The sequence below is a fragment of the Antrostomus carolinensis genome, unplaced genomic scaffold, assembly GCF_000700745.2.
Source record: "Antrostomus carolinensis isolate BGI_N321 unplaced genomic scaffold, ASM70074v2 scaffold13594, whole genome shotgun sequence".
Lineage (NCBI taxonomy): Eukaryota > Metazoa > Chordata > Aves > Caprimulgiformes > Caprimulgidae > Antrostomus > Antrostomus carolinensis.
Window position 1 is genome coordinate 17,887 of NW_010312900.1, and position 20,806 is coordinate 38,692.

Here is a 20,806-nt window from a genome sequence, read left to right on the forward strand (position 1 = left end):
TGTGGAGGAACAGCAGCCCCTCCTGCGACGGTACCAGCTCCCCTTCCAGGACACGCAGAGGTACGACAGCTACTACCAAAGGAAGACCTACCTAAACGACAGCATGGGGAGCCTGCCCTCCAGCCCCTTCCGCATCACGGAGGACGACGAGTACGAGACGACGCAGGAGTACGTCACAGCGCTAGAGCAGCCAAAGAAAACAGCCAGCAGCAACAGGCGATGGAAAAAATCCAAACTGAACGGGCACGTCTCTCACAGAGCCAGAGCCGTCCGGGACTCCTTCTCCTTGAGCAGTGCCTCTTACAGCGAGTCTGACGAGGAGCTGGTGGCCGAGAGCACCCCTTTCCTAAGCACTCAGAACAATGAGGCCACGCACACAGAGTCGCCTCCGCTCCACCGGCTGGGCGACAGCCGGACTCACTACTCCTGCAGCAGACACAGTGCTCACGGGGAGAGCGGGCACAGCAGCCTGGTGCACACAACGCCCAAACCGGACCCAGATCCTCTCTAGGCACCTCCCGGATTTGCACGCTCACAGACATAACCTGCATGGAGGAGACTGAGGAGGGAGACAAGACAAAACAAAACAAAAATAAAATATTTTTATTTTATATAAAAGAGGGGAAAAATATAACAAATAAAATGTTTTATTTTCATTTTAGCAAAGTTGTCTTATAATAGCTAATGGCAATGACTTTTTTATAGGGAATCTCTATTTATATGTAATGTCTTGATTTACAGGTTCCGAGAAAAAAAAGGTAAAAAAAAAAAAAGAAGAAGAAAAGAAAACAATAAAGTTAAAAAAAGAGTGGGCCAATTTCTGACTACTTAAAAATAGAAAACAAAACTATCGTGGTGCCTTTTGCTGTATGCTAGTGCTGGGATTCATGCTGAAGATTCTGTTTCAGTTGCATTTTTAAGATCATAGATTTTTGTTTGGAAGACAACCTGTCACAAGGGCCCTCTTCTGTCAGAAGAAGAGTCTTGCCACTTTGCTCCGTACCCTGCTATTAATGATCTTATTCTTTAACATATTGTTTAAACACACACCAAGGACTTGAGTGGGAGCATTTCCATTATCATGTCTAAGGGGGATCTGTCTTGCCCTGTAAAATACTTGTATTTTTGCTTAAATCAGGAGAAAAAGAAACTTAACAGCACTGTACTGAAATGAAGAAATAATGTTTCTTTTGCCACACAGGTAGGAAGAGAAAATGAAATCGTGCAGCAGCAGCAGCTGCCCTTACAATATAGCTCTGAACCTTTGGCCATCTCACCTCTGGGTCTGAAGTTGGGTTGGCACAGGTCTGTAATCAAACAAGGCAGACACCTGTATGAATGGGGTGAAGTAGTACCCCATTGTGTACAGTTGAATCCAGTTCCCTAAAGTCAACCCTGGCAGGCAGACGACACTGCATGGTGGTCCCAACATGGTGGTCTCCATTCAGCTGTGGTGCCCCATGGCTGCATTGTCATACGGGTGCTGTGGTGGCTGTGGTGTCTCCTTCACCGAGCGGTATATCCATGGTGTGGTGTTGGCTGTGGCACCATGTGTGATGGTGCTCTAGGGCTGCTGGGGCTGTGGCGTCCTGCACACTGTGCTTAGTTCAGGCAGTACCAGGAGGACACCTGGAGAGTGTCCCCACAGCACAGCATGGCCATGGCTCGCCCTAGACGCCATGCCAGGCAGCTGCTGGCCATGTTGCCCTGGGGTTTGTCAGGAGCCCAGGCAATTTTGGCCCCACTTGTCACCCTGCGTTGGCTGGGAAGGGCCCAGTGTGGGGCAGCTCAGCAAGCGTATTCTTCTGTACCGCCGTGCTGTATATTGTAAAGGCAGTTGTTACCATCATGTCTTGCCATCGATGATGGACGTTGTGTTTCTGAACTTGGAGCAGCCATTGGCTCTGTGGCGCACAGAAACAGTCCTGCGTGTCCGGGCAGCAGAGCGTCCCCTGTGGAAGTGCCCCTCTCTCCTCAGTTCTCTGCAGCAAACCTGTTTACATTGTAGCCTGACTTTTTTCTTTTTATATTTTTACTTCTGCATGTCCTTTGCATTTCAGATACTGTAGACTGGATGCATGGTGAAGCTGTGACTGAGAAGATAATACAACAATTGACAGTGTATTTCATTTAACTTTTAGCAATAAAGTAACTAAACCCTCTATTCCTCACCCGTGATGGGGTCAGATAGAAAACTCTGCTAATTTGTCATAAGGTGATTGTCTGAATGTCAGAACTCTCGACTGTTTAACACTTGAACATTTTTTATATTATAAATAAAATAAGAAATAACAAGCTGTGGAATGCATTAATCTCAGGCATTTGGGGGGCAAATGGGGACCTTTGAGAAGTACCACACACAGAATCACAGACTGGTTGAGGTTGGAAGAGTCTTCTAGAGGACATCTGGTCCAGTTCCCTGCTCACCCAAAGCCTGTTGCCCAGGACTGTGCCCAGTCAGGTTTTGAATATCTCCAGGGATGACAACACCACAACTTCTTTAGGCAACCTCTGCCAGTTCTTGGTCACCCTCAAAGCAAAAAAGTGTCTTCTTGTGTTCAGACTGAATTTCCTAATTTTTAATTTTTTCTCATTGCCTCTTGCCCTGTCACTGGACACTACTAAGAGGAGTCCAGCTCCCTCTTCTTCATTGCCTCCCATCAGGTATTTATATCACAGAATCACAGAATGGTGGGGGTTGGAAGGGACCTCTCGAGATCATCTAGTCCAACCCCCCTGCCAAAGCAGGTTCTCCTAGAGCAGGTTACACAGGAAAGTGTCCAGGGGGGTTTTGAACATCTCCAGAGATGGAGACTCCACAACCTCTCTGGGCAGCCTGTTCCAGTGCTCTGTCCACAGTAAATAAGTTTTTCGTCATGTTTCAGTGGAACCTCCTGTGTTCCAGCTTGTGCCCGTTGCCCCTTGTCCTGTCACTGGCCACCACTGAAAAGAGTCTGGCCCCATCCTCCCTTAAGATATTTATAAACATTGATAAGGTCTCCTCTCAGTCTGCTCTTCTCCAGGCTAAACAGACCCAGCTGTCTCAGTCTTTCCTCATAAGAAAGATGCTCCAGCCCCTTAATCATCTTTGTAGCTTCTGCTGGACTCTCTCCAGAATTTCCCTGTCTCTCTTGAACTGGGGAGCCTAGAACTGGACACAATACTCCAGATGTGGCCTCACCAGGCAGAGTAGAGGGGGAGGAATACCCCCCTTGACCTGCTGGTCACACTCTTCTTCATGCCCCCCAGGAGACCACTGGCCTGCTTGGCCACGATGGCACATTGCTGGTTCATGGTCAACTGATCATCCACCAGCACTCCCAGGTCTTTCTCTGCAGGGCTGCTTTCCAGCAGGTCAAACCCCAACCTGTACTGGTGCTGGGGGTTATTCCTCCCCAGGTATGCATGAATAAGGTCCCCCTGCGCTTTCTCTTCAGTGTGTCCTTATCCCTGGAGGTATTTAAGAGTCATGTAGACATAGTGCTGAGGGACATGGTTTAGTCGGGGACTTGTCATTGTTGGGTTAATGATTGGACTTGATCTTAAAGGTGTTTTCCAATCTAGGTAATTCTGAGATTCTGTGAACAGTCCCAACTCTCTGAGCCTCTCATATGAAAGATGCTCTGGTTCCATAAACACATTTATGCTCATAGAGACTCACAGCTGGGTGTTTTTCTACCTGGCATGGACCTTTGACCTTCACTGCAGGACTCAGGAGTGGTGGCTCACTGAGGTGAGTGGATGCTACCCACATGTCTCCTGGAGGGATGCCATTCCTTCTCCACCTGCAGATTGGGAAATCCCTCTTCACCCTACTTGTGGAAGCTGTTGGGCCAAGAAGGGCCAAGATGTATGGCATGTGCTTCACGTGCTGACACTCATTTCAGTGACATTTGAAGTAAAGTGGAGATGTGTTTGGTCCAGTTCTGCAAGTGCCATGCAACATCTGCCCACCCACAAAACAGGTCCCTTCTTCAGCTCTTCTATGGTAAGTCTGTGTCTCTGGCTAGGCCCCCATGGAGGGGAATCACTGAGAATGTGGTGTATTCACAGGAAGCACAGTTCTCAGGGTTGCACCCACTATTCAGTCCAGCTTGGACCTCACTGCCTTGTTCCTGCTCAGTGAGATGAACAGGTGCCCAGAAGTCCCAACTGAACTCACCTAGTGGGAGAGGGATCTGCTACACACTGCTCTGAGTTTACCCCACAGGAACGTGCAGAGCCATGAGAGAAGTCTCCAGTCCTCACAATGATGCTCGTGCTAAGTTCACTCACAGTTCTTCTGCTCCAGAATCCCCAGGGTCCCCATTGCCTTGGAGCTGACCTGACTGGGTCACAGGCCACCCCTGAGATTCATTGCATGTGCTGTGGGGACTCCAGCCAGACCAGAGGGCTCAGCACTTCAACCTGAATAAAGGCATCTCAACACTGATTTCTCAAAAGTTTAAGGGCTAAAGGATCGTGCCCTTCTTGGGGTCCATGTGACCCAACAGCAATGTGCAAAGTAGGTCTTACATGTCTTGGACTGGGGATAAAGGTAGTAGGGTCAAGTCCTGGTTTAGGTGACATTTTGTAACCTTTGGACACATCATGTCCCACTTCTGCACAGCCTCAGGCCTTGCTGGATAAAAGCAGCAGTACTGTGTAGCTCTCTACCTTCTTATTACTCTTGGGACAGGCTGTGTCTCCTTGATGCCTTTGGTACTCCAACTTATCTCCTCCAGCATCTCCTGAGCATGGTGAGATGGATAGGAATGGGCAGAGAGCACCTGACCCTCTGGAAGGGAGGTGTGTGGGAGGTCACTGAGGATGAGGATCCCTAGGGAAACCAGACATAGAAGAGAGAGTTGGGGGGGCCTTTGGATTCCCAAAGCAACGTCATCTCCCTACCTGGCTCTCCTCAGTGTTCATCAGCTGGTGAGGTTTGTTTGTGGAGAAGTCCAGCTAGGGCTGGCACAGCATCATCTGCATTACAAGAAGGCTCTTGGGTGTCCTGCTGCCATGGTCTGGGCTGAGGTGCAGAGCGATGGTGTGGCTGAACCTCGGGTTGTGCTCAGTGCAGCTGATCCATGCCAGGCATTACCGTCGTGGTCTCCTCTTTGGTTCCCTTGAAAAGGAGCTGCAGGTTTGCCCAGTGCTGCCCTGTGCAGGGGAGTGTTTTACTGCTCCATGGTTTGCAGGGATCTGTGGTGCTCTGCATTCTGCTGAGACACTGCTAGCTCTGAGCCATGACAACCTCATGATTTCTTGTGGTGATTTCTTGTTCAACATGCCCCTCGATTCCCATAATTGTGTTCTATATTTGGAGGCAGTTACACTACTTCAATTTGCTCTCCAATTGCCCCTGAAGGAAGCTTCTATCTCTCTCCTTTTTCCCTGGATGGTTTATTTTTAGACCCCTCATTTCCAGCCATGTGTATTTCTAGGGTTTGGCTGTAAGTATTTTACAGCAATTTTCACAGGTCTGGGGAGCCACCAAAGCCTCCTGCCACCTCTGCTCTGCATGTGCGATGCCTTTGCTGCTCTTCCCAGAGGGGAGGGAATTGCGCCACTGACACAGATGGAGTGATGCAAGCAGGAGAGGAGTCTTGGGTCCTTACTTTGGGATTGCAAAGCCTCTGCCCCAAAAAAGTCCCTCTAAAATGAATTTGGTGTCAGGTTGTGTCCAGGAGAAGGGGCCTGGCAGGAAGGTCAGACTGAACCAGCACTGTCAGGCAATGCTGTCTTGCTGGGTTGGCAAGGACCTTTAAAGGTAATCTAGTCCAAACCCCCTGCAGTGAGCAAGTTTAATCTCTTAGCTGTCTTGCCAAGGGCTGTTTAATGCCAACTGCCACCACTTTCCACATGCATTGGATGATGAGTGTCATAGTTCTGAGGCCCTTTCGTGGTACTCAGAGGAGACTTTGCAAGATCCTGCTTTTTCCTGCAACTTACTCTTGACTTAGGATGGCAGATTGGTACCTTCAGCATGGGGGACTGAGCTGCTCTTGGTGGCTTCCTCAAACACACTGGAGATGTCACTGCTTGCTGGAAGGGATGGTCAGAAAGATCAGGCTGAGGTACTGGCTTTCCCCCATCTTCTTTCCCCCAGTCTTCTACTGTGTGAGTCTGAACACCAGATGTTTCATGTGAGTAGCAGCATCTTGGACACCTTCAGTGCAAGGGATGTCTGTACCTGACACAGCAAAGCACATCCTGCCTTGGAGAAATAGCCATGACACTCAATGTAGCCACGGGCTCCTCTAGGAACAGTTCATGGAACATCTCCAACAACCAATGCAGATGTTGGTATCTTTCTCCTCCCACACACCTCTAGGCTGCATGTGAACAGACAGATCTGGGATGCACCAGAAGGGGGGAAAAATTACCTGAGTGTGTTCCTAAAGCAGCCTATCTGTCCACAAATGGATGGCTTTCCTTGGACAAGCCATCCCTCCAAAGCATGGACAGGCCAATGCTTTCAGCACCCAGGAAGATGGATGTGCTGGTACCCCACCCAGACATTGCAGTTTTCTGGTGCTCTCTGTTCATAGGAACCTGACTTTCATGCAGCAGGTGCTGTTGGAGATCTGTGACAGCCTGGCCATCTAGTACCATGAAGTCTGGGACCAATCCAGCACATGGTGGAACTGTACTTCAGACCAATTCTCATTACCAACAGATTCAGCTTTATTGTTATTCTTTTTTACATGATTCTTAGTGCATCATTTCAAATAAACTATCAAACTGTACAAAGAAACAGATAAAAGAAGAGGTGACAAAGTTGGGCAGAGGTTTTTAGTGTCGTGAACCCTAATGGAAACCGTAGTCCATAGGCTCTCAAATGTTGAACGTCCAAATAAATCTTATTTCATTTGTTTAAAAAAATGCTGCAAAATATAAACAGTAAATGACTGTAAGTAGCAGCTACAAGATCCTTCAAAACTGGAGCTTGATTACTGTGAGTTCACCTAGGGGAAAGAAAAGCAATCTGATATAAAGGACCAAACCACACAGTAAAATAAATAAATAAAGAGAGGACAGTTGTGGCATTGAAATGCAGAGGAATCACTTCTAGCAAAACAATAAATCATTGGACCACAGACAGCAGAAAGGAACAGAAACAAAACTTCCCACTTAAAAGAGTATTGCATGTGCATTGCAAAATGGAGGAAGTACAACACTGATGAGCATATTGGATTGTTCCCGCACACAAAGGTTCAGCTGGATCTGAAGCACGGCTCCAACTGTGCCTCAAGCCCAACGTGGGATACTAAATAAGCAGCCACTTAGCCAGTTTGTCTGAACAAGCAGGAAGAGGAAAGCGATGTTTCACAGCAAAGACGGGTGGAATTTCCATTTGAGTAAAAAAAGGAAAAAAAGAAAAAAGAAGATACATAGGCTACTGCATTTTCAAAAAAATCCTGGTGGACTGGTCAGACCCTCCATGGTCCCTAGTGTCATCCCAGGCAGCTTGCCTTTGCTTTCACACTGAGGTTAAAAACCCACATTAAAGTTTCCTTTTTTTTTATATATATATATTCATGTGTGTGTGTATATATATATATATATAAAGGATAAGGTGACAGAGGGCACTTCAGGACTCTCCTGCCATGGGCAGATGACATTCCCACATGCCATGCTGAAGACACCTCTCGCTCCATCAGTGAGTAGTTCATGACATCCATCCTATCACAACATGCTGAATGTTGCTCCTCTCAGTGGAGCCACTCTGTGCCCTTCTCTGGGAGCATTGGTGGTGTCACAGACCATCGTCTCAGCTGAGTTTCCTGCACTGCTGGGAACTGTGGACATGAACTGGTAGGGACTCCAGGGAGAGAAGGAGAGGGAGAGACGGGGCTGGTGGAGAGAAGAGCAACCTTGCTCTTGGAGAACCAGCATATCCCTTTGTTGTGCAGGCTGTGGTAAAAGGGAAAGAAAAGCCACTGGTGCTGTTGAGGATGAAGAAGAGATGGCATGTCTATGATGCTGAAATGTCAGAGCATTGCCAGAGAGTGTCAACTAAAGCTTCTTTGATTTCTTTCACTAGAGCAACCACCGTGTCATACATGTCTACGGATTTGCCAGTGTAATTTCCTAATTGGAATTGTGCTCATCGATCTAGTCCAAGAGCGCAAAGCATTGCCGGTTCATCCCCTCTGTGCACACATTCCTTGTTAAGTATTCTGCTCTAAAATGTCTTTTTCTGCCTTACAGCTGATGGACATGTGCCCTTGGCTCAAGGAAGGACTTGAATGTGTCTTGCGCAAAGCAATGTCGTCAGCTTCCACCTTGAAGAAACTGGTTTCAATTTTCTCCAGGTCATCTGTCCCGACTTTTATCTTCATGCACAGCAGGTTGATGTATGTGTCATAGCGGCTCTTCTGCAAGGAAAGAGGGAACAGAGAGCCTGGGAACAGGGACAGGCCACAGCATGCATGGAAAACCCATCCCATATCATCAGAATCCCACTAATCACACCCAACAAGTATTGTTTAACCACAGCACAATGCCTGGTCTATCCAAAGCCTGCAAAGACTGATCAACCCATCATTGAAAGGGTTGAGGAGAGAGGGAAGGGCTGTGCAAGTCTTTCTAGTTGCTCTTACATGTGTTGACTGCCACTCTGTATAAGGCTCCAGGATACCAGAGGCAAAACCAGACCAAGAGATCTGCTCCTTCCTCATTTAGGAGTTCCCCTCGATTGTTTCAAATACTTATGCTTGCCATTGTTTCCATCCAGTGATTCATTTGATACTGCTGAGTTGTGCCTCCATTGCTCCTCACAAAGGACAGCATAAAGGGAGGCATTTCCTCTCTGTCTGGCACCTTAATTCCAAGGCTAGATTGGACCTCTTTTTGTGGACTTGCGTAATACTTGTCCTTTCCCCTAACATCTCAGAGGCAGCCTATACTTTGTCAACACAGTGAAACAAACATTTCTAGAGCACATCTCATAAGACAGATGAGATGAATTAGGCTCTGGAAGTGCCAACTTCTCCTTGCAGAATGAAAAGGCAGCCTAGAGAAAACACTGAGATGGAGACTTCTCTACAGGCATCCAAAACAAGATGTCTGGAAAACAGGAGGCAGCAAGAAGGAAATATTTGAAGGGCTGGTATAAAGACAAGGGAACCAGCAGCCAGAATCTGTGGCTTCAGAGAGTCAGGGTGAGTGTTACACAAAAGGATGTTGCAGCCCTGGTACGTAGGAGGTGGGACATTTCCATCCTTGGAAATTTCTGAGACTTGGACACAATATGATGCACTCAACCTGGGCCTCCAGCAGTCCACTGCTTCCCACTGACACCTGTGTGGCAGGAATCACATCTTCTGCTCAACTCTCACTGGAACAAAATATCCAATTTCTCCCACAAATAAATGCTTCTTAGGCTCTGCAGAGAGTTTAAACTTAGCTACATGCATCCCCAAAGAGCTGTAATGCTGGTTTTGGCTTAGTTACAGAGTTGCAGCAAAACAAGATTAATTCTCCCAGGGATTCCCTTAGCTTTTTATTAGTTTTGCTGAAAAAAACTGATGCACACTAAGAACTGAACCACTTTCTTGGTTGGGACCTATGGAAATGTCAAGTTTTGGCACAGTAAAGGAAGATTTTATTTCTTTCACCAGTTTTCCCCTCCTCTGGTTAGAAATCACAGAGAGAAAGAAATGTCTGTTATTTCTTTTTTAGCTTCAGTGCAAAACAGTGAAACTTGCTGGTGCCCCAAAATGCCCATCCAGCTTGTGCGCCCTCAACCCTCGCTCTCCCTTCATGCTCTCCCAGGCTCACAGCATCCACTCCAGAGTTCATAGTTCTCCTCAATCAGCCAAGGCATCATTTATTTCAGAAAAGATGAAAGATCCTTTACCTCAAATATTAGGTAATGTTCTTTGAGTCTGTATTCCTCAGCCTCTTTTGACTTGAGGCTCTTCTCTACAGGATGTAATTTATGCTCTGCTAATTCATCTGCAATCTGCTTCATTTTATTTTCATGAGACCTCAGCTGTTCCTCCTGCCGAGAGAAGCATGTCAGGTATTAAAATGTAGGAGTGCAACGCCCAAGTGCACCGTCTGCCTGTTGATGTGGGATCTGTCTCTGCAAGGACCTAAGCATAGCTACTGTGCTGGAGCCAAAGGTGTACAATTCATTTGCAAATTCATCTGATAAGGAGCAGGTGAAACACAGATATTTGAGTCAGATCAAAACTCATGTATCACAAGTGCCAAGAGTGGATATCTTTGGCACCTGGGCCTCTTTAGCATCATAAACTTGAAATGGTCTGCATCCTTTAACAGCCAGGTGGAACCAGCAGTGTTCCAAGACCTGTTCATCCTGCTCTTTTTTGAGATAAATGTACCCTCCCCATCTGGACTCTGACAAAAGCGACATCTGGCCACATCTAGTTCAGCAGATAGAAGTTGTATCTCTGCTCTGACATTTCAAGTTGTCCTCCCCTTTGCTGGGGGCCAGTAACAGCGTGTCCCTACTTTTTGGAGGAGCTAAGGCATGTTGGATTTTCCCTGGACAGTGCAAAAAAAAGCTACTCTTTGGATGGCAGCTGCCCATTGCTCTAAGTTAACTGAGCCTTAAGCAGCCATGGTCTAGTGCACTGTGCCCCCTTGCTTCCAAAAAACCTTCCCCACTGAATGGGACTCAGACTCACCCTGCATCTGACACTTTTTGACTTCAGAAACAACAGGGTGCCACCTCTGAGTGCCATCTTATAAAATAAGCCAGGGCTGCAGCCAGCTGATGGCCTCAGTAGCACCAACTGTTTCAACTCTGGCAAAGCTGAAAGGTGCTGGGATATGATGGGCAGAGAGCAATAAACAAGCCAGAAACAACAGCCATAGAGGCAGGGGTGTGTGCGTAGGGTTGCTTGATAGCCATTGCAAAGGAAGCACTGGTCAGACACAGGGATTCACCACAGTCTGCCCAAGTCACCCACACCACTTCCCTGTTCCTGCCGTGAATGTATCTGTTGGGCAGGAGCTGGGGGAGCTGCAGAAGGGCTCAGTCTGAGCTGCGTGCCACAGGGCCGCCCACCCCTTCATTGCTCCTTCTCTTACATGTTACCTGGCACAGCTTGGTCATGGACGAAGGCAGGAGTGGGCGGCAGAACTTCTTCATAGAGCAGATTGCAGCTGGAAAGGCTGGGGCAGAGAAAATGGCAGCAACAAGGTTGATCCGCAGGATCCAGGAGAGCATTTCTTCATTACTTCTGGAGAGGAGGAGAAGAGAGAGATTGTCTGTAAATGCTCCTGACCCAGGACTAGCCAGCTCAGAACACACTGAGCTGGAACCACACACTCTTAGGAAGGCCATCAGTGGCCTTGCTTTGAAGCCATTTCTGTGCCACCCTGGACTGTGAACAGAGGAAAACACTGACTAATTAGCTCCTCTACAGTGCCCTAATGATTTCAGGGCTGTTGTCTGCCCCTTGAAGCCCTGGCAGTCCTGCCTTCCTCGTCAGCTCTGATTGCATTCCCTGAGGAGCCGGGGAGATGTAGTGTGGTGGCAAAGGCCAAGGATATCCTGCTCTTTGGAGAGTGGGAGTCACACAACAGATGTCCTGTGGAGCAGGGTGGACCCCTCATTTGTGTCAATTGTGGGACACTACCCAGGATCCCTCATCAGATCTGTTCAGGCACTGATTTCCCCAGCCTTCAAGTGGGTTTTCGCTGCACATATTCAGATGTCAGGCTTTAGCCTGACATTAGTACCCCAGGCCAACTAACAGACAATGTCACCTGTCTCAGCAGAAGACAAGAAAAACATCAAACAGAAGATGACTCAATCACATTTGACACTTATTAGCACAGCAGCTTTCCTCTGCAATGGACTGAGAAAGAAAGAAGATATAGCCTGACTGGGGACACTTCTTTAATAAGCTTTAGACAGTTTTCCCATCAAAAGCTGATGAGGGGAACAATCAGCTCCTTAGTTCAATGCACCATACAGATTTTCTCCCTTCCACAGACTGACAGTAGAAGTTAGTAAGGGGAACTTTACTCAGCACCTTACATCCCAGCTCATCCTGCTCAGACCACCTTGGTGACAGATGAGAAAGGACCTCCAGGACTGACACACAGCTACCAAGAGTGATAGATAGAAACTGTGACGCCATGACCAAGTCCTTTGTACAGCCCTACAGACCTCACGCTCAGCCCTCCTGCTGAGCACCTTCCTTCTCCCAGCTTTGTTCCCTAATGCATGTGTTGATATGGCCAGGTTGGAGGGAGTCTGGAAGTGGCTGGAGGTCAGGCTGCCCATCCAGGCTCTGTGGGAAGAGCTGGTACTTACGGGGCCTGGAAGAGGAAGACTCTCCAGTCAGCTGTCTTCAGCTTGAGCACATTGGACTTCTTGCTGTAGTCAGAGGCTTTCGTGGCTAAGGCGTGGTGCACACGGATGGCATTTTTTAGATCCACTTCAGAGAGATCTTTGTCAGGTTTATATTCATCCTGAGAAGACGAACGTTAATTGGATAATGACAACACTAACGTTTGTGGGCTACTTTAATGAACCTGCCTTTCTCTGTGCTATAATCACAGACTGCTGAGACCAGGAAAAGCACTGCTTTGTACAGTAAATGCTAGGAGCTGATAATGATAGTAATTAACATCTGGCAACTTCTTCTATTATTAAGTTCACTGGGAAGATGTGAAGAAGGAGATGAAAGTTTTAAACATAATTATCAATAGTTATCTCTAACACGGCACACGCCTGAGGCTTTGGGGGAAGGCAACAAGACGGGGCCACGTTTCTGCAGAGCTTCACCCACAGTGCAGAGCTGAAGCTGGGATGCAACTCCTGGTTGCCGGCAGGTATCACTGAGCACCTGCCCTGATGCTGCAGCTTTGTGTGGCAGAGGATCTGGACTCAGGTTTTGCACCATCTCGGGCAGCCCTGGAACAGCAGAATTCCTGCAGCCAGTGTATCTCCATGCAGGTGTGGGGCTTGCCGGGCAGTTGCCAGACTGAGCGTGGTGCACCTGAACCATGCTTAGTATCTCTTTAGTACCTGTGCCCCTTTGACATGTTCTCTGATGTAATTCATTAGACTGGCACTTGCAAATTGCAGCAGCATTCCCTATATTCCTGCTTTACTTTATCCACCGAAGGACAATTTAACACAAGCAGGGAATGCAGCAATAACTATATATGTGTATACTTTATAAACAGAAAGAAAATACGGAACATGGGATTCTGAAAGGATGATCTTGGCACAGCACTTTTTAGGAAAAGAAGGAATTCAATCTGTCCTGTGTTTACCCTTTGCTTTCCCAGTGACTGAGCTCCCGGCCACTTAAAGGGATGTCCTCCATTCCACTCTGCACCCTTGCCAGCTCAACAGCTCATCCAGCTGAGTGGTGGGATGGAAGGATGGATGGAGGCATGCACACATGGAGAGGTGGATGTAAGAAAACCTGGCCCTGGCTAAAACAAACCACCACCCCACCACCCCTGACTGTGTTAGGGGCCATATCAGGACAGGGTGTCCCTGGAAGAGCCTGCCTTGCCCTGCTGATTAGTGCAAACCTACAGGACTAACTTGCTCTTATGTTTTGCTTTCCTTGACTGTCCTTGGCTGTCAAGAAAAGGGGCGGCTCTGCCCGATGGCAGTGTTATATGTGTCCCAGCCCTCCATTAGGTTTCAGGTAGGAGCTTAGTCTGTTCTGCAGATTTGCAAAAAGATGTTTTTTCCTGTGTCCTGGTGGTACAAATCCAGCCATTCAGTGAAAAGCCATGCTACAGTCTCCTGGTTGCTGACTCTGGTCAGTAAGGCTATTCTCTGATGTAGGGTAGAAAGGTCTCACCTCTGTTGTTCTACAGAGCACCAGGGACCAGCACTCCCCAGTCCATGGATGTGGCTCACACAGACCCTTGCTCCTGATGGAAAATAAGGTTCTGAAGCCTTTTCTGCCCTCCTTTTTTTGAAGTAAACATCCCATCCAGGAGAGTGGTTGTCATACTGTGTTCACCAGCATCTGATATTTGGCCTTATGTGAAGAAATACCATGGAGACCAGAGCCTAGAAATGTCTAGCATGGGCTTCTGGTTCACACAACTTCCTTCTTAAGAGTGAACCCCAAAGAAAAGCCCTGGCTTTCCAGCAGAGGAAGGGGTGGGTGCTGCAGGCACCCTGTGTTCAGGGTGACATTCAGATGGACTGCACTGCGGGGCAGTATAGATGACCTTTCCAGAGTGGGGATTTCAGTAGCCAGAGGAATGGGCTATTAGCCTTTTAACAATGAAAAACAAATTCTTTGCCTTATCTGGACCTAATAGATTACCCCATACTTGGGGTAACTTGGAGTTACTTGGAGACAAATAGTTGCTTGAGGAAGACATTGCTGCTCAGGCCTCGTATATTGTGCAGAGACTTCCAATTCTGAATGTTTTTCCAAGGCTGAATCTCTTTGAATCTGAATAAATCTCACTGTGATGCCCATGATCTCTTATTTCAAGATAAGCTTTCTGAAAATACAGTGCAAATAGCTAGACTTAATGGCATGTGACAAAGGGAAACTGCCATGGCTGCAAACGAGTTTAACTAATGTAGATCTTCACCTCGAATGGTATCATCATGTATTGCCTCTACTGATTTCAGGCTCACAAGCATCAATGTAGGTATAAGGAAAAGCCAAATCTTCTTTTTCTAACATTGGGCCCAGTAAATCTGTGTAAGGTTGAATCAAGTAGGTTCTCTCTACTTTGTTGATGACTGGAGCCATCACAGTGCCCAGTACTTACACTGTAGTGTAGGCTACACCATGTAGCCTTCCTCTGGAGAATAATCCCATTGACCTTCAGCAAAGCATGTCAGCTCTGCTCCAAAGTCTCCAGCAGCTTCTCTACATTCTGCCTCACTCCCTTTATGAGCTTTGATGTAAGTTTAAGTGTGTGCATAAACTGCTGCTGAAGAAAAGACGTGTCCAAACCCATAATAGTCACACAGATACTTTCAGTGAAGGGATTCTGGTTTATATCTCAAAGAAACTGATTTAGGCCAAAACATAAGCAGTATCATATTTGGAAGAACTTCAGGCAATTTTTTGTCCACGCTAGAGTGCTGCTAACCTCACTCTCACTTTTTTCTTGGTGTTATCCTGCCATGCATTTCCTGGAAAAGGGGTTAATTTGGTATTACAGGCTGTTGAATTTTTGTCTTATGTGCGCTGCTCTGTTCACAGAGGTACTTGTCGCTGGGAAATGGGTGAGGTATGCTGTGCCACACCATCCCAGTTACCCTTAGCCCCCTGTCCTTGAATGGCAACATGTTTATTTTCCCCTTGCTCCTCCAGGTGTAGGATGGTGGGGGTCAGCAACTTTCATGGTCTGTTTTGGGGATATCTTCTGCAGGAATTGAGCTTAGGTGTAGACACTTTGTTTCGGAATCCCTCTAAATTAATTTATCCACTTGCAGCGTTTAATGTTGATGCTGTAGACAGACTCCCTGTTTATAAGCCTATCCTGCCTGCACAAAGGCTGTTTAAACATGCACAATCACCCCCTTTTCTGGGCTTAATTTCTGATATATCAGTGCTCCATGGTGTCTTTGGTTCACTCTGATGCCAGCTCTCCCCTACTGCTCACCACTGTGAGCGGGTAGTGGGAGATCCACAACTAATATGAGCTCCCAGCTCAAAGCTTGTTTTGTCAAGAAAAAGCATCTACCTCTTGTGCCTGCCTTCGTAGGGCACCTGGGTGGGGTGAGAGAGCCCAGTGTACTGGTCCTGATGCCCTCTCCTCTGGACTCAACAACAGCCCTGAGCAGTCATGCAAATATGGGCATGGAGCTACAAAGGTTTCTCGTGCTCTGGCTCATGAGTAGGATTTCCTCTTTTTCCTTTTCTTCAGCTCACATCTACCAACCTAAACAAATCATTTAATGAGGAAAACTAACCACTGCACCTTTTTCAGTCTGGTCATGAACTTGGCACTCCAAGTAGCACTACCATGGCAAGGACTTGCCTGCAAGGGACAGCATCTGTGGCGCAGGCCTGCACTGGGAACTCCTTCATGGTTGGGGGCTGCAAGAGCAGTCTGTGTAAAGGCACCTCATGCTTTATAGCTCTCCATCATTCCTCTCAATAACCCTCCACCTGTGGTGATTAAGGGTTATTATCCCCATTTCTCAGAGGTGAAGTAAGTTGCCAAAGGCCATGGAATGAGTCAGTGCCCAGTGCAGATTAGAGCACAAGAGAGGTGCGCCCTGCTCCCAAACCTGCATTTCTTCCTCAATACTGTGCTGCATCCCTTTAGGGGATCAACCAGTTGCTTCAGCAGATTATGCTAGAACACACTAATCCAGCAATTAACACTGGGGAGTCAATGACATGTGACATCTCAACATCAGCAGGTTTATGGCTGCTGCCTGAATTGCTTCTAACAGACCGTCTTCTACCTGTCCACTCACTCACTCTTCTGCCTATCTTATATCCACCTCTCTGCATCTGGCCATTTCTCCTTTCTATACACCTGTCTCCCCAGGCTCTCCTTTTCCCCCTCCTTTCCTCTCTTTCATTCTTATTTCTACTCAAATTGCTCCCCAAAACCTGATTTAGAGTTTCCTATTAAAATTATGGGAATTTCCTATTAAAGCTTAGATCCTTGGTTTGGTCTGAGCAAAAAACTGGAACAGGCTGAACCTGTGCTCCTTGGCACCAGGTGGGTCTGGAAGCAGGTACTCTTTCTATCTTCTTCTAAGAAGAAAATTAACTCTATCCTAGCAAAACCAGGATACATATCAGAAAAATCTTTTCCCCGTGGTTTGTGCTCAAGCCAGGTTCTACCTTATGTTTATCTGCAGGCATCTTCCTCTGAGAGCTTGGGAGGCTGGCACACCATTTCCTTCCTGTATTGTACAACTCTCTTGTCCATTAGCAAGAATTGCACTAAGAATCAACAAGGCAGGTGGATGATTATCCACTCTCTGTTGTGGTGCTGGGAACATTTGGAAGTGTCAGGGCAAGGATTTTGTCTCTGCTGTCTCATCCTTCTGTCCTGTCTCTGCGGTCTCATCTTTCTGTCCTGTCTCTGCAAGCCTGATAGACATTGTCTACAGCCAAGCCCAGCCCAAGGAATCCTCTGAAGAGGACCATATACAGTCTGGCAGCAGCTCATGACTAAGAAATCCCTCTTTGCCCAAATCCTTTATCCAAACATTCCTCAGGTTAATTTTTGTTGTTGTTCCAAATGCTACTTCCTTGGGGCACCCTTGGCAATTCTGGTCCCTCCTGCTAATTACACATCAGTCATGGCTGTTATTTATCAGACACTTTCATAACCTAGCCATATCTTAGGTGTTTTGCTTCTTCAGTCCTTGTCTGTAAAGAAAGCCCTCAGTCTCTTAACCATTTGCTCCTGAAGGTCATCTGGATAAGAACACTGGTCTTCTAACTGCCATGTCAATCTCATATCTTTTTAAATTCTAGACATCTAGTACTAACATAAAGAACTGTGTTGATCTAACAGTCTGGATGGTTACTGCTGCCAGCCTTGTACAGTAAATAAAACCCAAACCCTCAGCCCCATCAGCATCAGTGACACTCAGTGTTGGCTTCATGGCCCCTTCTTGTGCTGTCCAAGCAGCCATGAAAATCTTCAGTAAGCTGGATTTTGGTCCAGCATGGGAAGAACATTCTGTCCTGAAAGTGTATTTCATTCACAATATATACACCCTCAACAGACTTAGCCCAAGAGACATTCCCTAGAAGTCCTTGGTAAAATATTCACTTAGGTCCAATTTTTATGAAATTGTTTTGTTTTGGGTTTTTTTCCATAGAAAAACTATCATAAAATTAAGTGTTGATGGTAGCTCTGTACAAGTTAAATCCTCATGCATCACCCATGGTCATCATAAGGACCTCTTTGGTGGACTCCATGTGGACACAAGAGACTGAGATGTTAAGAAAAGTGCCACTGACTTGAAGAACACCACTCTTAGAGAGCTGGAGAAGGTCTGGGCTCTCATGGATGCTGCAGCTTCCCTCAGCTGCAGAAGAGAGTGGCAAGGCTGTAAAAATACCACTTGGCTGAGAACAATCCATAGTGTAAATCATGATTGGCTGCTGCCAGATTTCTCTTGGCTTTGTGACATGTGCCATAGGATCTGGCAAAACATGAGAAGCATTGGGGTGTGCTATGAGCTCTGAGTCACAATTCCATGCTGCCCTGAGGATCTTTCTGCCTTGCTTATATAATCCAATGTTTGTTTACTCTCATTGTTTTGGAGATAATACTGCAATACACAGGAACATCTACCCACAGGGAGTGCTGTTCCAGCAAGGTGAGTTCAATGGGTTACTGCACACCATGTGCTACTAAGGTAGTTCAGACTTAGTTCAGTGGGTTATGCTGTTGCATGACGAACAGGCATTTGGCATCCCTAGCAGGCTCACACTGACATCCATGTGAGCCCCTATCCAGGCTCTTTGGGTTTTCCCACAGAAAAGACTATCCATGGAAGTCCTCCTAGCATCCAAATATCTTGAAAAGCAGAGTTGAATGATAGCATGCAGGGAAGCTCTTCCATGGTGAGTTTGCCTCCCATGAGGACCTGGGATTTATACTTCTATTGACTAGAGGGGGCTACAGAATGAACAGAGATTAACAGAGGTAGTCACTTGGCAACGCATAGAAGGACCCAACTCAGCAAGGTCCTGAAGGAGAAGAGAAACTTAAAGCGTGGTCCATACCAGACTCAGCGAAGCTGCTCATAATCAGAACTATGCCAGCAAATAAAACAATAGATAGGATAAGACTGGTCTGATGCTCCACCTCTTCAGCTTCCTATTGCATGTCTCACCAATATCCTATATCACTTATTCTGTATCATCTGTTCATTCATCCTCCCCAACAACTCCTACTTGCTAGGACACTTCTGCAGAAATCTTGCCTCAATGTTCCTCTTTTCCAAGTTCTTCCTGTATAGCGCTCTTTTGAGACTGCGAATAGCACCCTTAGCATGAACACCACCACCAAAGATGATGGCATCCTCCAGTTCTGTATAGTGGTCTCTGGAGGAGCTCTGTGGATGTCCATGCATGCATTTGGATATGGATTCACCTCTACTTGCATCTATGGGCCTCCTGCTTAGAACAGCACAACTGCTTTGAAGACAGCATGAAACAGCAAATGGGGTAGTCCACTACAATTACCTTTTGTAAATAAAGGACGGTCCCTTTAAGCACAGCATAAAATTTCTTCCAACCTCTTCTTCCTCTGGGAGCTAAAAAAGGAAGAACATTTAATTATACCTGCCTGCTTCTGCCAGTGCTGCTGGACCTTCACACTTCTGTCAAATCAACACTTCTTCTGACCCACCACAGGCATGTACTCATGCCCAGACCTCATACACCTCCAAGCCATTGCTTATGAGTTTCTTGTCTGTGGGGACATGTATTTTGAGAGATGTGGGCTGGGAGATACAGCCTCCCAGTAGAAACACAAGCAGGTCAAAACCAGAGATGAGCTGGTATAGGAGTATCAGTGGACACATGCAAGAAGTCTCTGCTCCTCAAAACCCAGGTTCATGTTCCTTGGACTAAATGCTTGAGGAGAGCAGAGATGTTCCCTGAGCTCCTCTGCTTCAGATGAGTTAGGCAGACATACTCTGGATAAGGCAGCTTCTGTTCCACTGAGGAGGGAGCATTATCACCGGCCATCTTAAGGGACTTGGAGACAGAGAGCTTGATGGAAGCTGGAGAATGGTGGGAAGTGAGGGGAGCCATCTACATCACCACAAGGCAGCTAATTCTCCAGGCATGGGCTATTAAGAAAGTGCTGGAAGCAAGGGACGTCTTTGGTGGTAATCTCTACTTGAGACTTTTAATGGGCTGCAGTGACTGGGTCGATCATATCAATTAGCAAAAAGGGTTACCCAACGTTTCATTAATCTCTGCTCATTAACAGTTCCCAAATACATTTTCCTTTACCTTTCCTGTGATCCCACATGCTGACAGCAGAGTTATGAGGCATGCTGTTGCCCAGTCAGCATATGACAGCTGTTTCCAGCACATGGCAGAATATGGACAGGAACAAAGTTTTGAAGACAAAACTATCCCCAAGGTGAGGGCTGAGGTGGACAACTGCTGTGGAACCAGCCTCACCCCTTTGCTCTGAGTGTGAGATTCAGGATTATGACCATGAACAGGGTGGAAGACCAGGTCTATCTGTGTGGGACAGGCACTGCTGGGTTCCTTGGCCGTGAGAAGGGAAGATTGAGGCCTCCTGAAAATATTCATGTCTACAAATGCCTCAAAAACACCCTCCTCTCCCCGTGTCCTGGCACTTATGTATCTGGGGATCTCCCCTGTGTTCCCTGGGACATGGTGAGGAAATGCCTTCAAACCATGTAGAAGTCTAGGGCAAGGCTCTGGTACTGCCTGGGGCATGTCTCCTCCTGTCCTGTTAACACGTACTTCTCTTCCCATCCATGTCTGCATGGGTTTTACGCGTGAGGACACCGTGCTTGTAGGTGACTGCGTTCAACGCTTGGGGGATGTCCAGGAAGGGGTTGCTGCTGTCAACAATCCTTGTCACTTTCTTCGCACTGGCTCCAAATTTGTCATCTACCAGCTCCGAGAGTGATTTCCTCAACTCGTCCTCATCACTTGGAAACAAAATGCAGAGAAGACATTGAGTGGAGGACATGTGGGTTGGGTCACCATGTGCCCTATCTGCTTTGGTTTTAAAGAGAGTTATTTATTATTATACTAGTCAGACAAAGAAAGTGAAAGGAGGTGCAGGGAGTGTAACACACAGAGTGTGACAATGGTGGTGATCTGGACATAGCTGGGAGGAGCGTGGGTGGCAGGTAACT

The 20,806-nt window shown here is 47.0% G+C and overlaps 2 protein-coding genes across 2 annotated transcripts in view; one reads left to right on the forward strand and one right to left on the reverse strand.

Annotated features, from left to right (window-relative positions):
- The window catches only part of LOC104524330 (pro-neuregulin-2, membrane-bound isoform), a gene marked incomplete at its 5' end in the record, with an annotated part of 12,005 nt that extends 11,494 nt beyond the window's left edge, over positions 1-511 (forward strand). Inside the window, 1 exon segment of the mRNA XM_010167165.1 lies at positions 1-511. This exon segment is cut by the window's left edge and continues 11 nt beyond it. Within this exon segment, the coding sequence (XP_010165467.1) occupies positions 1-511 (511 nt within the window).
- A 7,645-nt stretch (positions 512-8,156) lies between these two features.
- On the reverse strand, positions 8,157-20,596 carry LOC104524331 (PH and SEC7 domain-containing protein 2; the record flags this gene model as incomplete). Its single annotated transcript, XM_010167166.1, has 6 exons — positions 8,157-8,363; positions 9,848-9,991; positions 11,057-11,201; positions 12,284-12,441; positions 19,143-19,213; positions 20,406-20,596. Coding segments are annotated over 6 exons (916 nt in total), but the record flags the coding sequence as incomplete, so codon positions are not given.
- Positions 20,597-20,806: the final 210 nt, after the last annotated feature.